This window comes from Tamandua tetradactyla, chromosome 7 (assembly GCF_023851605.1).
Source record: "Tamandua tetradactyla isolate mTamTet1 chromosome 7, mTamTet1.pri, whole genome shotgun sequence".
Taxonomy (NCBI): Eukaryota; Metazoa; Chordata; class Mammalia; order Pilosa; family Myrmecophagidae; genus Tamandua; species Tamandua tetradactyla.
Window position 1 is genome coordinate 164,947,362 of NC_135333.1, and position 16,692 is coordinate 164,964,053.

The 16,692-nt window shown below is 33.1% G+C and overlaps 1 protein-coding gene across 4 annotated transcripts in view; it reads left to right on the forward strand.

Moving 5' to 3' along the window:
* The window catches only part of VEZT (vezatin, adherens junctions transmembrane protein), a 102,951-nt gene extending 86,497 nt beyond the window's left edge, over window positions 1–16,454 (forward strand). For 2 of the 4 annotated variants that reach the window (XM_077111637.1, XM_077111638.1), the window contains exon 12: window positions 150–10,484. In XM_077111637.1, coding sequence (XP_076967752.1) covers window positions 150–667 — 518 coding nt within the window. In that variant the 3' untranslated portion in view covers window positions 668–10,484. Of the gene's footprint in view, window positions 1–149; window positions 10,488–16,188 lie in introns of those variants that run through there. The other 2 variants (XM_077111641.1, XM_077111643.1) reach the window with 2 other exon arrangements.
* Window positions 16,455–16,692: the final 238 nt, after the last annotated feature.

The window sequence follows — 16,692 nt, forward strand, 5'->3', positions numbered from 1 at the left end:
ATTTACATTGATTTTACAAGAAAGATTTATTTAGCATTTATTTGCTTTGTTTTGTTTTGTTTTAAGAAAATACTAACTATTTAAAATTAGAAGCTTAAATCATTCTGGGTCCTTAGTTATTATTTTTCTTTTTTTTTTTTCCTTTGAAGCTGTGTTGAAATCCTTGTCTCCTGTAGACCCAGTGGAACCCATAAATAATTCAGAACCATCTATGAATTCAGATATGGGGAAATTTGGTAAAAATGATACTGAAGAGGAAAATAGTAAACTCTCCACAACTGACAGTGAAATAAATAGCACTGAGTATTCATGTGAAACCCCTCTAGCCGGTAAAAATAAAGACAAATCTGCAAATGAAGTCATCATCCAAGGAGATGAAGAAAGAGTGTGTTACCAATGTGAAAGTGAAGATGAATCTCAGCAGGCAGATCTAGGTGGCCTGGCCACTGCCCAGCCTACCCCCAGAGACTCATTACAGCCCTACATTAAGCAAAGGCTGGCACAGCTACAGCTGTCACCAGATTTTACCTTCACTGCCGGCCTCGCTGCAGAAGTGGCTGCTAGATCTCTCTCCTTTACCACCATGCAGGAACAGACTTTTGGTGATGAAGAGGAGGAAAAAGAACAAATAATACAAGAAAATAAAAATGGAGTAGAAGAAAAATAGGAACCAAGATTCAAATATTTTAAATTCTTCCATTTATGAAAATGTTTTAGCTTCAAGATTAGATACTCCACTGGAAAGGGAAAATGAGTGTAAGTTTACATATATAGCTTAGATACGAATTTATAGGAAAAATCTTGGTTTTAACAACTGATCTGAAAATAGTAGTTTCCTATAAATGGCAGATCTTTTAGGAAAATAAGGGAAAAAAGGTAAGGGCTCTCTTGAAGAATCTGTTGTTTTATTTGTGGCACAAATGCTCAATCTTGGAAATTCGTTAAATACTTTTTACAGGAAATGAATTTATCATTTCTTGCCTAAGTTTGCTAGCATAAGGTGACTGGGATAATTCTGTTGCAAGAACATTAGCAAGTACTATGACTGCTTTTTACTGTATTCTAGCAGTTAATAACTGCAGCTATTATATATTAATAACAAATTGTTTGTATGTTCTTTTTGTTTTATACCAGTCATTAAAAAAAGATACAGGTTCTGAATAAAAAAAATTCAATTCATACAATTGATGTGTGCTGGGGTTTGGAACTAAAAAGTACTTTCATTTAAAAAAAAAATACTTTCAAAAGTACTTGGAGTATGACTTGCTTCTTTTATGTTTCCAGTAGTTAATTTTTATGTGTTTTCAGTAGTTAATTTTAAGATGTCTTAATGATCTTTAAAAGAAATACTACCATTTTAGGAATTACTCTTGGAATTTTTTTTTAGTTTCTCACTTCTTCTGTTCTTGTCCCTAAGAAATGGTATCTAAGTGTAATCCCCATGGGTGAAGCCCCTATCCCCAACTAATAGGAAGTTCATTTTCTCAGTTTGCCTAGAGAGAATCTGGTTTATTCTAGGAGAATTACCATTATCTCTAGGAGATGACAGTGCTGTTGATTTCTAATCTGAAGCCATACCCTATCCACCTTGACCAGATTCAGGAAATCTGTCAGGCTTGTGGAAAGATCCTTCTCTCCTTAGTACTTAATTTGCAAATTACTTCTTAAAAAAGATTGCTTTCCATACTGTCCAATCTTAACTTGTTTTTGTGTTGTGATCGTATTTTCAGAGAGTTATATTTTCAGGAGTACACTGTTTTTAAACCTATAGCTTCTATGTACTAATAGTTATTATACACTATTTCGGGAAAATGTAGAAATAACTCAATTTATATTGGTGTCTAGAAAGGGAATTACTTGATGATTCTAAATTGTCTATAAACTTCTTCAAAACACAATTAAAAGTCCCATAATTTAGCACTTTTAATAAGTAAATTTACCATTTAGCAAGAACAAAGGGAATTTCCCCCCAATAATCTAAGGAAATTTATCTTTTAGTCTGAGTAAAAATTTAGTTCTCCTTTGTGTAAATAGGAGGCATCCTTTGTATTATAAGTACAAATTCTGGGATAGCCATCATTAAGCTATTAGGAGCAATATGTTAGGGTAGTCCTCTCTTACCACTTAGAAATAGCAAAATTTCAAGAGAAAAAAAATCTTCTTGTGTTGTGACAGTTATATTCCTAAATTCTAATACTGTAGACTTTACTATCTTATTTAAATTACACATTTAGTTTAACAACTCCTTTTTTCCTTGGATTTAGGAGAAGCATTTATGGGAAAACGTTGTAATCTTTCTCATAACCTAGTGCCTTAAACCAGAAGAATTAAGAATTTAGTACTTTTTAGTTCTTTTCATTATCTTTTATTACACCAGATTTAATGGGGTTTGGAGAAAATTCATAATATCGTGTCAGTTTTATTCAGTGCCCTAATTTGATATTTCTTAATTTTGAAAGACTAAGAAATATTAATTAGGAATTCCAAGTCTTCCAGTCTGATCTGTTCTATTCACTATCATAGTAACATGAAAACTCTGCTTGTTGAAATCATGATATAAGGATCTTTCAGAATATCTCTATGAGGAAAGATGATCTTCCCTGAAATTATTCCTTGACAAGTTTCCTCTTATAATAGCCTAAATCAGTGTTTCTCACTTGAGTGGGGCATCTGCATCAGAATAACCTGAGGGGCTTATTTTTAAAATGCAAATTCTAGGCCATCCTCCAGTGATTCTTAGTCAGTACTTGTGGAAAGAATCCTAGGGGATGTTTATGCATAGGAAAATCCAAGAATCTCTGTCTAATCTTTATTTAGGATTTTGTTGTTCTTACCCTGAATACCTCAGAAAACATAAAAAGTTAGGCTAATGTAATATAAGTAGTGAGTAGTAAGCCAATATAATAAAAGTATTCTTTTCTAAGAATATTTTATTTTCTGTTATTAGGCTTTTGATTAATTTTAATTGCTACCATCTTATATCCAGAAAAGCTCTCCTGGGCAGGGGTGGGATGGGGTTGAAGATTTATGGAGAAATTTTATAATTCTTTTAAATTTTACAATATTCTGTTGACAGGTTATTTCATGAGCATTTCCATAGGTTGTTTTACCAGGACAAACCTAGTACATAACCTAAGAATGCATATAAGAGGCTATTTAGAGCACTCTTTGTCCACAGTTAGGAAAATCATGGTAATGAATGATCTGGTGCCAGTAAACATGCCTTAAAACCTTTTTTCTAGTTCCAGTAAAACATCGCATATCTGGCATATGTAGGGCCAGACTCTGGTTGGTCTTTGACTGTGATCCTATGCTTAGCACTAGTCTTTGATTGTAATCTTCTAATTCGTTTTCACAGGTTGTCTGTATTATTGTACTTTGTAAGTTACAGCTTCATTGAAACTACTTGTACTTACAGCATCCATATGTGTAGTTCATTAGGAACTGAGCCATTGACTTAAAGTTTGATTTTTTTTTAAATATCAAATTACTAAGGAAATTTAAGTATATGGATTTAAAATTTTAATATAGAAGGAAGAAGCCTGAGTTTAAATCTTAGAGCCTTCACTTAAAAGACATGAGAACAGCTGACCTAATAACGTTTTGTGTGTTTGGGGGGGGAGTTAATCCAGCAAATCCCGTATTCTCTGAATTATTAAATAGGGTGTTTGTGATTTTTTTTTTACTTCTAAGTAGTTGAAAACCTTGAGGCTGAAAAATAAAATCTGGTTATAAATATGTTCAAAAGTAGATTTAAAATGTTAGCTTAATTTTCTTAAAAAACATTAATACTGATGCACATAAAAATTGTGAATGTTTTGATGTTAAAGGATAAGAAGAATTGAATTCTGATACGTTTCATAAAACTATAGGTCATTGGAGTGTTAATCAGAAGGGATCCTAGAGGTGAGTTTACTCTGGTGGACTGGCTCTTTACTTACATACCACTAGTCATATAAAATATGAAATATTTTGACAAATTATTATAAATCATGTGAAAAAGTTCATTTGATTTGGTTTACTCGTAGTACATTGTTTCTATACCCTAGCTTAAAAAAAAGAAAACAAGAACTATCACATGACAATGATATAGCTTAGGTAAATCATTGAACTGAAGTAGATAACATGCCATGAATGACAACCAGACGAAACATAAAGATTAATTTATTCTTCCCATTTCTATTTTTTAGAAACATATCTATGCAGTTCATACTTATTAGAAAAAATGAAGCTGCAAATATTTTAGAAAGAAAATATGGGGAAAAAGCCAAAAGTTCAGTAACAATTCATTTATCAGTCATTGACAAAGTGGTTAACTTGTCTAAGTAAATTTTTCCCCATTTCTATTTTTTAGAAACATATCTATGCAGTTCATACTTATTAGAAAAAATGAAGCTGCAAATATTTTAGAAAGAAAATATGGGGAAAAAGCCAAAAGTTCAGTAACAATTCATTTATCAGTCATTGACAAAGTGGTTAACTTGTCTAAGTTAATTTTTCAGGTAACTGTAGTAAATCCATTTAATCTAAAATGTATTTTCTATTTCTCTACTTTCTCTGAAGTATATTGAATATAATTTAATCATCTCTTTGTCATCATTACGAACATCAGTTCTTGTCATGATGTGATAAACAGAAATTCATCCTACGGAGCTACTGAAGTTTATAATGTCATATGCCCCTTTACTTCATGACCCCATCTTGCTATGCTTGAGTTATGTCTGTTTTTCACAGTTTCTCTATCTTCCTTTATAATCAGCTGTCACTTTTTGCTGCTGTCTTGTGTGCCCGACTCCTGCAATAGGCCTCTAATTTGCTGCTTCTAATCTGCTGTGGACTGAGAAACCAGATTGCCAAGTTTGCTAGAATTGTGTCTAAAATAAGAGTAAGTAGACTGAGAGAGGGCTAAAGGGCCTTTTCTGTCAGTAAAGTACATGGACTTTGTAACACCTGTTTGGCTGCTTTAACATATTCTCGTTTGCCTCTTAGTTCTTTTCTAAGAACTTGCTAAAATGCCTGGTTGAATATGTGATCACCTTATATTTGAAGTGTCAACTCAATTTGTATATATTCGTGTTTTTAGGACCCTCCATTAATGAAATCAGTTTTTAAAAGTTATCATCTTTTTATGAATGTATATATTTCAGGAAAATGTTAAGTATTTTGATCTTTTTATTCTTAATACAGTACACAGTCTTAACTTACAGTACTATAAATGTGACTTCATCTCTGTTCACTAAGATTTATATCCTAGAACTGTTGATTTGAGATTAAACATGCATGGCTCATTTAGTATGACCTGGCTCATAGAATATTTGGGGAATGAATCATTTTAGCTATCCCAATTTCCTATGGAGCTTAAACTAAAGCATCAAATTTTTTTGGAATAATTTCTGTAGGAAATCTTATATGCACTGCTGTTTTCTTAAATAATATATGAAATACAGTTGATCTTTTTTATGTAGAAATTATCATTATTTACATTAGTTACTATGCTCTGATAGATTAATTTGACACAGAGAACTATTTTCCCTGTACTGAATCATTCTGCTTTGCTTTTTTGGTTTTCATGTCTTTGTTTTCTAATGGCTGTACTGATTCCTCCATTTATGTTACTGCTTGCTTTAATGTGCCTGTAGCAGTATCTTTTCTCTACCTTCATGATACTGCTTCTAGTCTGCTTTAGTTTTGAAGACCAGATGATTAAACTACCTAGGTTTATAAATTAAGAATGAATTGACCTAGAGTAATGACCTGAAGAACTTGATTATATTTAAGTACATGAATTTTATGGCTTATTACTACCTGTTTCACTGCTATCTTTAAAATAAGTGAAATTAGTGGATTAGGTACCTATCTACACTTGAAACAGAAAAGTTGTTTTGTACAAAGGAACCACTTTGTTTCCATACTTTACCTTCTATATAGTTAGCGCTATACTCTAATTTCCTACTCTATTTAAACCACTGGTGTTAGCATTTTCTACAGTAAATTCTATTCAATTGATTTAGCTACTTTTACTTTCATAAAATTTAGCTACTTAAAATTTCTTTAGCAACTTAATTTGTTAAGAGAAATGCATCTTCATTTCCAAAACGTGAAGTAGGTTGAGCCCTGAAAAATAAGAAAACATTATTATTGATAATGCGAGGACCTGAGGATTAATAAGGTTTTTAGCTCAAAATAACTATACCACATTTATTCTTTGACTGTACACATTTTTTAAACATTATATTTCTTTTAATTTGATTAAAGGAAATTATGTAAAAAGCTTACCAAACATCAGTATTAGACATTAGCAGATATTTGAATGACTAAATTCCCACTGTCATTCTATATTTTGGCACGTTTTAATTATCATTTAATATGTTAAATAATCAAGCATGAAAAATAAACGTTTATGAAATGTGCATGGTATAATAGTTGCAAGTAAAATTAAGATCTGTCTAGTGTTTTAGTAACTGCTGATACATCTTTCCATCATACACAGTAATTTGAAAATCAGTCTCTTCATTTTATGGCCATGCCTCATAGTTATCCATGCTAATGGATTTAGACTATGATATGATAATCATAAAAACAGATGATTCAAACTAGTTTCTTGAATTGAGACTGCTATTACATAAGAAATAGTCAAAATGCCAAACCTAGGTTGGTGATACAAGGAGAAAAATTGTCTTTGAGTATATTTGTGAGAGAAAAGTGATTCTACTCAGTGTAATTACTATTAACCAAAAAAAGGATGACTTGATTCCAGGATTCATATTTGCAAAAGTTTTAACATGAATATACAAGAGTTGATTTTATGAGTATACTAAAAGGTAGTAAAGTGCGTATGATATTTTTAAATGCTATTTTAATATATTTTATCCTCTCAGCAATGAAATTAGTGTATTTCATCCCTATTTGCTGAATTTCACTTGATATGTATCAAACATACTATTACAGTAGGACAGTATTTAAATTGTGTAGACTTGTGACTGCATTTTCTTTGAAAATTGTATATTCTATGGAATATGATTGTAGAAATATATATTTCCTCTCATATTTATATCTTAAGTTTCTTAAAGTAAGGGATAGTTTTTTTTGTTTGTTTTCAGATTTTGTGTTTTTCACTTTTGTAGCATTTCCTAAAGTTTGGCTATTTACAGACGAGTTTATTTTACTATTGAACATATTTCTGAAACTAAAACATGTCTTTCACAAGTTTTTTTGTAAGAGCAAAAAAATTATGTATCCTTTCCCCCTTATCAAGTAAATTCTAAAGAAATTAACCCCATTTCTAAATAGAAGTATTTTCTGCACTTTTATCTCACCAACCTGTACCTTCTGTACATACTACAACTTTAAATAATGCTTACTCGGGCACAGTGTTTGCACCTGACAACGGACAGAAGGCTCCAGAAATGTTGCTCCCGTCCCTTAAAGGTTGACGTATGGGCCTTATACAACTCTCAAGGTCCATATGAGTGAAAAGCCTAGAAGTCTACCTGAGCTGAAAGCACTCCCATGGAGTTTGGTTTTGTTTGGGTTTGTTCTAGGTATGGTCCCAGGGATCCCAGATCAAACCAGGCCCCTGGGCCTATCCTAGAACCAACCTAAACTCACGCATCATTCCTGGAACTTCAAGAGTGTGAAGATCGAAGATATCCTAAGGCTTATCAAACATCCTGCATTTACCAAGACTCAGATTTTTTTGTATGTATGTCTACATTTTAGTAAGAATTGAGTGGATAATCCTAAAATTAGAGAGATGGCAGTGGTAATGAGATAATGTCTCCCTAGATTTTGACGTAGTAATTTCTCATAACAGAAATTCTATATAAATTATTATTAATTATCAGTAAAGAGAATTGTTCTTATGGCTTTTATGATCAGATCTCTATTTTTAGCTTAGCAACTTGGCCACCAAAAATTTTTCTCCAAAATTAATGGTTTCTATTTTTATTTTACTCAAAGACTTTCTTCTCAACATTATTATATGTCTCACTTAGCTGCATAATTTCACAATTTCTGAAGGGTGTTTGATCTTTCCCTTTTGGCTCCAGTGTTGGATGATTTTAAACCTTTGTTTCTAGAGACTAATGCCTTTTTCCTTTATTCTTTAATTGTATCTGGCATGTTGTATTGAGCTTACTAATAGAGGTTCAGATATGGGAAGAACCTCAGCATCATTTGTATACAACATCCTTTATTATACTCACTGTAGGCTACATTTCAGGATGTATTATGATTGATGAAAACAAGTTGGGATGATGGTGGAAATAAGTTAATACCTCAGATTTTATATCAGAATTTTACATAATAAGAATTTTGGTAAATTTCTTTATTTTCATTCCATCCTGTGCTGGATTTTTTTTTTGGTGGGGGGCAGTGTATGTTCAGGGAATCGAACCTGGGTCTCCCACATGTAAGGCACGCATTCTACCACTGAACCACCCGTGTGCCCTGTGCTGGATTTAAAAAAGTTTTTTTTTTAACTTACTTGATTCGTCATATAACCTCACATCATACATTTCTTAATGAAACGTGGCCATAGCTACATAGACAGAATTTTTGCAAAGGCGTGAAATTACCCCAAATCCAAACATTATAGTTGAACAATGAAAATGTATGCTTTTGGTAATGCTGGCTTCTTTAATCAGTTTAGGACATGTTTGAAAGAACTGCAGACTAAAGTCTTCACCTGTGAAAAGAGCCTGAAATTGTGCTGTTTTTCCAAGTCTTGACACACAGTTTTCTTTTCAGATAGAGCTGTGATCTACTGAGCTCACTTGAAGAACTCAGCACTGGGATTAGTTCTAAACTATAGTCTTAGTATAGATGCTTTAGCCCACAGATTCTATTATTTTGCCTTTGAAATCTTACTATGTCTACCCTTCTCTCTCAGTTTTTATCTTCTTACACAGTATTTTCCTGTTTGTATACATCAAAACACTGTACATGTTACTATGTGTATATAACATTTCTTTTAATAAAATAGTGTAGTTTGGGTCTAATGATCTTTGGATTTTCATCCCTTTTAAAGCCAGTGATTTATATTGACTTATAAATTTACACTTAATTTATGCCTCAATCCTTCCCATTCATTTTTCTGTGATGAACAGTATGGAATTAAATAGGTAAGCCTTTTATTCAGTTTCTTTATTCGCTACTCAGAATGCAAAGTATGGCTTCATTACATTTCTTACTACATTTTGTATTCCCTGAGTAAGTGAGCATTGGCAACTGTATTTCGTGATGAATCCTTACGTGAGGAACCTATATTATGCTTATGTACAATGACTATTCTCAGTATAACTCTTTTTGTGGCCTTTATACTCTTTTAACACTTAATTATAAACACTGAATATAGGATTTTATGTAATATTCCACAGAGTTAAAGCTTGTTTACATAAGTTTTTAAAGTCTGACATCACTTCAGATACTTAGTGGAATGCTAAGCTTTATTTTTAAAATATCATTTGAGAATATTCTTTCAGAGATATTTTTATTTTTTGATCATTTGTATTTTGTATATTAGAATTGTACCTTTTCTGCTCTATCTGAAGGTTTGAGATTATAACCTTTCTTAACACAATCCTTTACTCACTTTCTGTATTTTATCACATTGAATTTTTGTCAGCTATTTTAAAGGATAGTAGGTTTGAATATGTCTGTATTATCATTGTTCCTCTTAAACTTAAGAAGTCTTTAATAAAGTCTGTACTTAGACATTTGTGTGTGTGTACCGCTTATATTCTGATGTTTGCAACGTGAGTTAAGTCGTTTCCTCTTCCTCTCTCTCTCTCTCTCTATTTTTCTTCCAATATTAGTATTTTTCAGAATTTGTTAATATACCAAAAAAGAGAACCAGTTTCTGGGAAAGCCTTTGATTCCTTAGTCTGTGTTTTATTTGGTCATACAAGTGCCTCCCATAATAATTTATCTCAGTTGAAACAGCGATTTAAGTTTAAAAGTTCAATTTTTGCCATTCCCAGCCTTAGATACAGTCTAATCATGTTAAATTTATTGATTTATATGACCTCCCTAATAGAAAAGACACCAAGAAGGAAGTTACCATCCAATGGCCCATACTTTATCCTATATAAAGAAATGAGTTATTGATTTGAACCTATTTGTGTTCACCTACACTCTTGGAAACAGTCATGGGAACACCAAAATGGCCCTGTAGACTGATGGCTAGTAAAAAAAAAAGTAAGCAGACTTCCTTGAACTGAACTTTAAGTAAGCCACCTCTTTCCAGAAAAGATTTGAGGCAAGGAAAATATATACATGAAAACAATACTTAAAATTCGACCCTTGTCTCGGATTTCCTAATAAAAGTGTAAGATAAAATAGGATACATGAAGTTACTCTACTGGACTCTAAAGTCATTGGGTAGAAAATACCCCATGTGATAATCACTTCTCATTTTCACAGTTTCCTTTTGAAGGTCTTTAGCAGATGGGCTATAGCCATTGAAAATAAAGTTGGCAAATAGTAATTTTCCCTGAATGTACATCTGTAAAAATTAATAGAGTATTTTCAGAAACTGATCATATGAAAATTAGTTTTGTTTATTTGACAGAAAATCTTTAATTGTGTCCCTGTTGCTAGAACCTGAATATATTATTGTTTGAAGATGAGGAAATAAACTTATGTTTTCTCACTTATTCAGAGTCACACAAAAAGTGGCAAAACAGCATCCTAACCACTTGTAAAAGACAGCAATGTCATTTTTAATCATTGATATACTTCTTATGTATACCTTTCATTTTATAGCTAACCTCTAGGAAACAGTACAGAATTTGTTTGGAAATTGGTAGACTTGGAGTCTGGACAAAATGTCTCAGAAATCCAGTCAAGTAATTTAACCATGTTGAGCCACAGTCTCCTCTTCAAAGAAAAAAAGATCTAACATTAATTATGATTTATGAATTGAACTAGAATCTTTAAAATTTAACATTCTCTTCCAGGTCTGAAAGTCTCTGTATCTTTTTCTTTCTTTTTTTTTTTTTGCATGGACAGGCACCAGAAACCGAACCCGGGTCTCGAGCGTGGTGTGGGAGAACTCTGCCACTGAGCCACTGTGGCCCACCCTCTCTGTATCTTAATGAAGTGATAAAACTCTGCTGGGTAAAGCCAAATTTGTCATTCTGTTTTTGGTACAAGGGAGATCTTACTTTGAGGCCCAGGGTATACCTTGAGAATATTCAACTTTGGGGAGAAAGGATAAGGAGGTGTGACAGGGCAGAGAAATATATCGTTTTCAAAAGAAAAAGTATAGCTGGTTCCAGCACAGAACTTAGTACTGCTGAGAACTAAGTATACCTTATATTAAGCAATTCAACACAAGTATTTAAAAGAGAAGTGTAAGTTAGAATTCAAAAGGAATGCTAGTTCACTGTGATAACACACTCCTCCTCCTCACCCCTTGTTTGGCATACAGGAAGAGATGTCCTAGTTCAGGCTTCTCTGTAGATGTAGAATTCTTCCAGAAAATTGACTTATCTTCATTTATCATCAGATAGGAAATAGGCAGTGCTGGCTAAAATGGCCTTCTCTCTCATTTCTTGATCTGAAACACTATTCTTCACCCATACCTGGTTATTGGCCATTAAATCATTTATCTTGCTTGAACTTAAAATTACGCTATGACCTAAGGTTGATAATACCTAATAACAAAGTTATAATGCAAACTGTGGCTTATGAATATTTTATAAGAGCTGAAGAATTTAACAGTGATTATCACTAGTTACATAGGCTGTCATTTCCTTTTACCATTTTTTTCCTCCACAATGAATGAATTACTTGTGTAATTTTTTTTAATGTGATTAAACAATTGATAACTTGAGAATGTACAGGGTTTCATTTTCTTTGGGGGCTTACATAAGAAAGTTTTTCATTCATCTGTATCGAAGCCATCACCTATTAGCCTAAAGCTGGGACCTAGAGAAAAGGACAGAGCTGAAGCATTCAGTTCTTCTAGGAATAACTTGGTCCTAACAGAAATGTTAGACTTGAAAAGGCTCTAAGTTTTTAATATACACACAATAGCAAAGGTGTGGCATGAACTAAAAATTCAAATTTTTCTTCAAGTAGTTGAGTTTAAATTTCAGTTGAACTTAAGGAACCTAAAATCATCTAATTGAGAGGTTTTCAACATTTTTTTTTTTATTAATTAAAAAAAGAATTAACAAAACAATTAGAAATCATTCCAATCTACATGTACAATCAGTAATTCTTAATAACATCACATAGTTGCATATTCATCATTTCTTAGTACATTTGCATCGATTTAGAAAAAGAAATAAAAAGACAACAGAATAAGAATTAAAACAATAATAGAAAGAAAAAAAACCAAAAAAAACAAAAACAAAAAACCTATACCTCACATGCAGCTTCATTCAGTGTTTTAACATAATTGCATTACAATTGGGTAGTATTGTGCTGTCCATTTCTGAGTTTTTATATCCAGTCCCGTTGTACAGTCTGTATCCCTTCATCTCCAATTATCCTTTCTCTTTTTTTTTTTTTTTTAATTAACGGAAAAAAAGAAATTAACCCAACATTTAGAGATCATACCATTCTACACATGCAATCATTAATTCTTAACATCATCACATAGATGCATGATCATCATTTCTTAGTACATTTGCATTGGTTTAGAAGAACTAGCAACATAACCGAAAAAGATATAGAATGTTAATATAGAGAAAAAAATAAAAGTAATAATAGTAAAATCAAAACAAAACGAAACAAAACAAAACAAAAACCTATAGCTCAGATGCAGCTTCATTCAGTGTTTTAACATGATTACTTGACAATTAGGTATTATTGTGCTGTCCATTTTTGAGTTTTTGTATCTAGTCCTGTTGCACAGTCTGTATCCCTTCAGCTTCAATTACCCATTGTCTTACCCTGTTTCTAACTCCTGCTGAACTCTGTTACCAATGACATATTTCAAGTTTATTCTCGAATGTCCGTTCACATCAGTGGGACCATACAGTATTTGTCCTTTGGTTTTCAACATTTTAATGACCACAGCTCCTTAATAAATCTTCCTAATGAGCCTCATGTTTTGAAGGATTTTTATCTAGCACCTAGCCTGTATTTATTTAAAATTCTGTAATTTGACCCTTCCTCCCCCCTTTTAAGCTAATCAAAGTTATATTGGACATTCAGAGTTTGAGGGCATGCTGTATGCCAAGCAGTGTTGTTGGTACTGATGACAGCACAGTGTCATCAAAAACAAAGTTTCTGCCCTCCAATACTAAAGGAAAGAGGCAATATTATGACCCAAGTGGTGATAAATGCTATACATAAAATAAAGCTGAATAAGAGGAATATGAGGATGTAGAGTACTTTTTTTTATAGCGAGTGAACAGATAGGAAGGCAGCGAGGAAATATGTTCTAAAATCGTAGTAATAGTTGCACAACTTTGTGAATATACTAAAAACCACTGACTTGTACATTTTAAAGGGGTGAATTGTATGGTATGTGAATTATATCTCAGTAAAGTTGTTAAAAAATAAAGGAGCTCTCCAATACAACTTTCTTGAGTGCAAAGGTGCTGGAAAACCAGGTGACCAGCTCGAAGTAGCATAGGGAGGACTTAATGTGTGATGGATATGGCACACTGACCCAGCCTTCCTTTTAGAGAAGGACCCGACCTGCTGAAACTGGGACCTGCTGGAACTGGGAATCAGCCTGTGGGGGGTGAAGACTTAGAGGGATTCAGGCACTGGGGGAAAGGAGGTTATTCATAAGAGGAAGGTGGTTGATCTAAGCCAAAAAGAGATATCATATTACTAAGTTTTTGCAAAAGGAAAGATGTGCCTGGTATGTGTGATGTGACTTGAGTGTGAAAGTAATCTTCTGGAAGAAGGGGATATTTTTTGTCAGCAGTGTGAGTAGCAGCAGGGATGCTTACAATCTAACAACTATAATCTTATTAGAGCAATGGAAAAGTGAGTCTGTAACCAACATTAGAATTACTTTGGATTTGTAATCAAAATGGTTCTATAATTTGTCTTTGTCTAGTCACAGAAAGTTGTAAAATCTGGCTTTATAAGCCCAAGTCATTTTGCATTTGCTTTTCCAGAATTTATTAAACTGAAATTTTTTGATCCTTTATATACCAAATAAAAGAATAAATAAAAGGAGCTCTCAATGTACTAATGGAGATGGACCTTGAATTAAAGCAAACATAGTAGAAGAGTAAGCCAGGCAAAGGAATAAGTAGAATTTGCAATGACTTGTAGAAGGGAAACAATACAAATTGTGAAGCAGAAAGTAATAGGAAATGAGGGTGGGAAAATAGGCACAGAATGTGTCATGGGAAGAAGCACAGACCTTATGGTAAAGTCAAAAATAAGGCGTTGAAGGCTTTTAAGCTAGGAAGGGATAATAGGTCTTGCAATTTAGAAAGATGATTGTCTGTGTTGTAGAAGGAAGCCAGATCAAAGGAAAGTTGAAAAGCTCTTGCAATGGTTCAAACTAGAGATATCGTAGGGGCTCAATTGGGCAATGGTAGAAAGAATGAAAGTATCAGATTCAATGGATATACAGGAAATAAAATCTACAGAACTTGTGATTGAATGAGAGAAAGGAGGAAGAATCTAGAATAATTTCATGTTTGTTCTTTGGGTACGACATGATGAGTTTCAGTTTTATACACTAATTAGATGTCTGTAGGATATACAAGTGGAAATCTCCAGCAGATACTTGGATACACAATTCTAGGGATTGGAGATAATGATTTCAGAATTACAAGTATAAAAGGTATACTTTAAAACAAATGGAAACCATTATACTATATGAGTAAGAGCACAGATTTTGAGGCCAGACTGTCCAGGTTTTTCAGGAACTTCACTTAATCTATGACCTTGTAGTTATTTAATTTCTCTGTGCCTTAATTACCTTATCTTTTTTTTTTTAATTTATTTTGTGGTAACATAAACATAAAACTTGCTACCATTCCCTTATGGTTTTTTTTTCTTTGTATGCTTTATGGGGGTCACATTCTTTTTCATGTGAGTATTCCATTATTGCAGCACCATTTGTTGAGTTTGGGGTTTTTTTTTTTTTATTTGTTTTGCTTGTTTGTTTTTTGGCAAAGTTCATGGGCTGGGAATTGAACCTGGGTGTCCTGAACGACAGAAGAGAATTCTACCACTGAACTACCTTTGCACCTCCTCCCTTATCTTTCTTTTTTTCCTTATGTTTTAAAAGGGTAGAATAATATCTCCTGATTTATAGGGTTATTTTGAGGATTAAATACATTTGTACATGTACAGGGATTGGAACAATGCCTGTCAAATAGTAAGTGTTTGATAAAAGTTAGCTATTATCCAGACTAAGCTTATAGTCTAACAACCAATGGTGAGAAGTATAGAAGTATGAAAGGCATGTGACATGGAAGGCAAGGAGTATGGGGTTTCAAGAAGAGTGATCAATAATCCAAAATGTTGCAGAAGTTAAGATTTAAAAAATAAACAGCAACAAAAAACACTTAAACTTGGCACCTAAAAGGCTGCCAGTCAGTGGTTTGATAGGCAGGACCAAATTATCCTGGACTGAAAAAATTTTTAGACCCCTTCTGGTCTCCAGGGCTGGGTCTACTACTGTTTCAGCTCTAGAAAGTGCTCTAAAACAAGATGAAACTGGAGAAGTTTCCTAAGTTATAGCCGAGAGAACACTAGAGTTAGGACAATGAAGGTAAGACCTCTGGTTTTCTACTACTTGACCTCTGGGTCCTCTTCCAGAACTCCAATCCCTCACTCTAAGAAGACACAATTATTCCTACTTTACAAGGTCATCAACACTTTTAAACAAGAGTAATCATAATAGTAAGTCATCAATTTTTTTCCTATATAAGTAGTTCTATTCTGACTCCACATCTTATTCAAACATTCTGTCTAGCTCAGTGGTTCTTCCTATGTCCAAGGTTTTACAGATTCTGGTTTTCAGGATTGCAATGAAAGTAAAATGAGATTAATACATATCAAATGCTCACAACAATATTAACTGCTGTTTTATTCTAATGGAAACTTTTATTGCCTGAGTTTTAATAGTTGATTTTCAGAGCTGGTTCTTGGGCCACTGAATTCCTCATGGGTTGTGATGTTCGTCAGTTTACCCATCCTCAGCCATTGCCTTAAACAAATGCTTAAAGATTAACATTGTTAATCTTTTGGTTGCAGATATGAGAACCCATGTTAACTGACTTATGCGTGCATTGGCAGAATCTGTGTTGGAAGATTTCATTTTTCATTTACTGAACAGAACACAGTGTTCCTGCTGAGTTCCTACAGCTACAAAAACAAAGATTTTTTTCAGTAGAATAACTTCAATCCTAATCACTGTAACCTTAAGCCACATTTCAGGGAAAAGTGTAAATCAAATCTATTTAGCCTGCTTTTTGCCTGTTGTGTGGCTCCTGTCTATTCTTTTATTACGGTTTGTATTTTGATTTATTACATGTCCTAAGATGCCTTAAGAATGAATATATTTTGGGGCAGGCCACGGTGGCTCAGCAGGCAAGAACGCTTGCCTGCCATGCCAGAGGACCCGGGTTCAATTCCCGGTACCTGCCCATGTAAAAAAAAACAAAGAATGAATATATTTTGAAAAGACTAAGGATAAATGTAATGAATAATATTTGAATGAATCAAAAGAGTCAATCCCACTGAGCTAAGATTTTACGA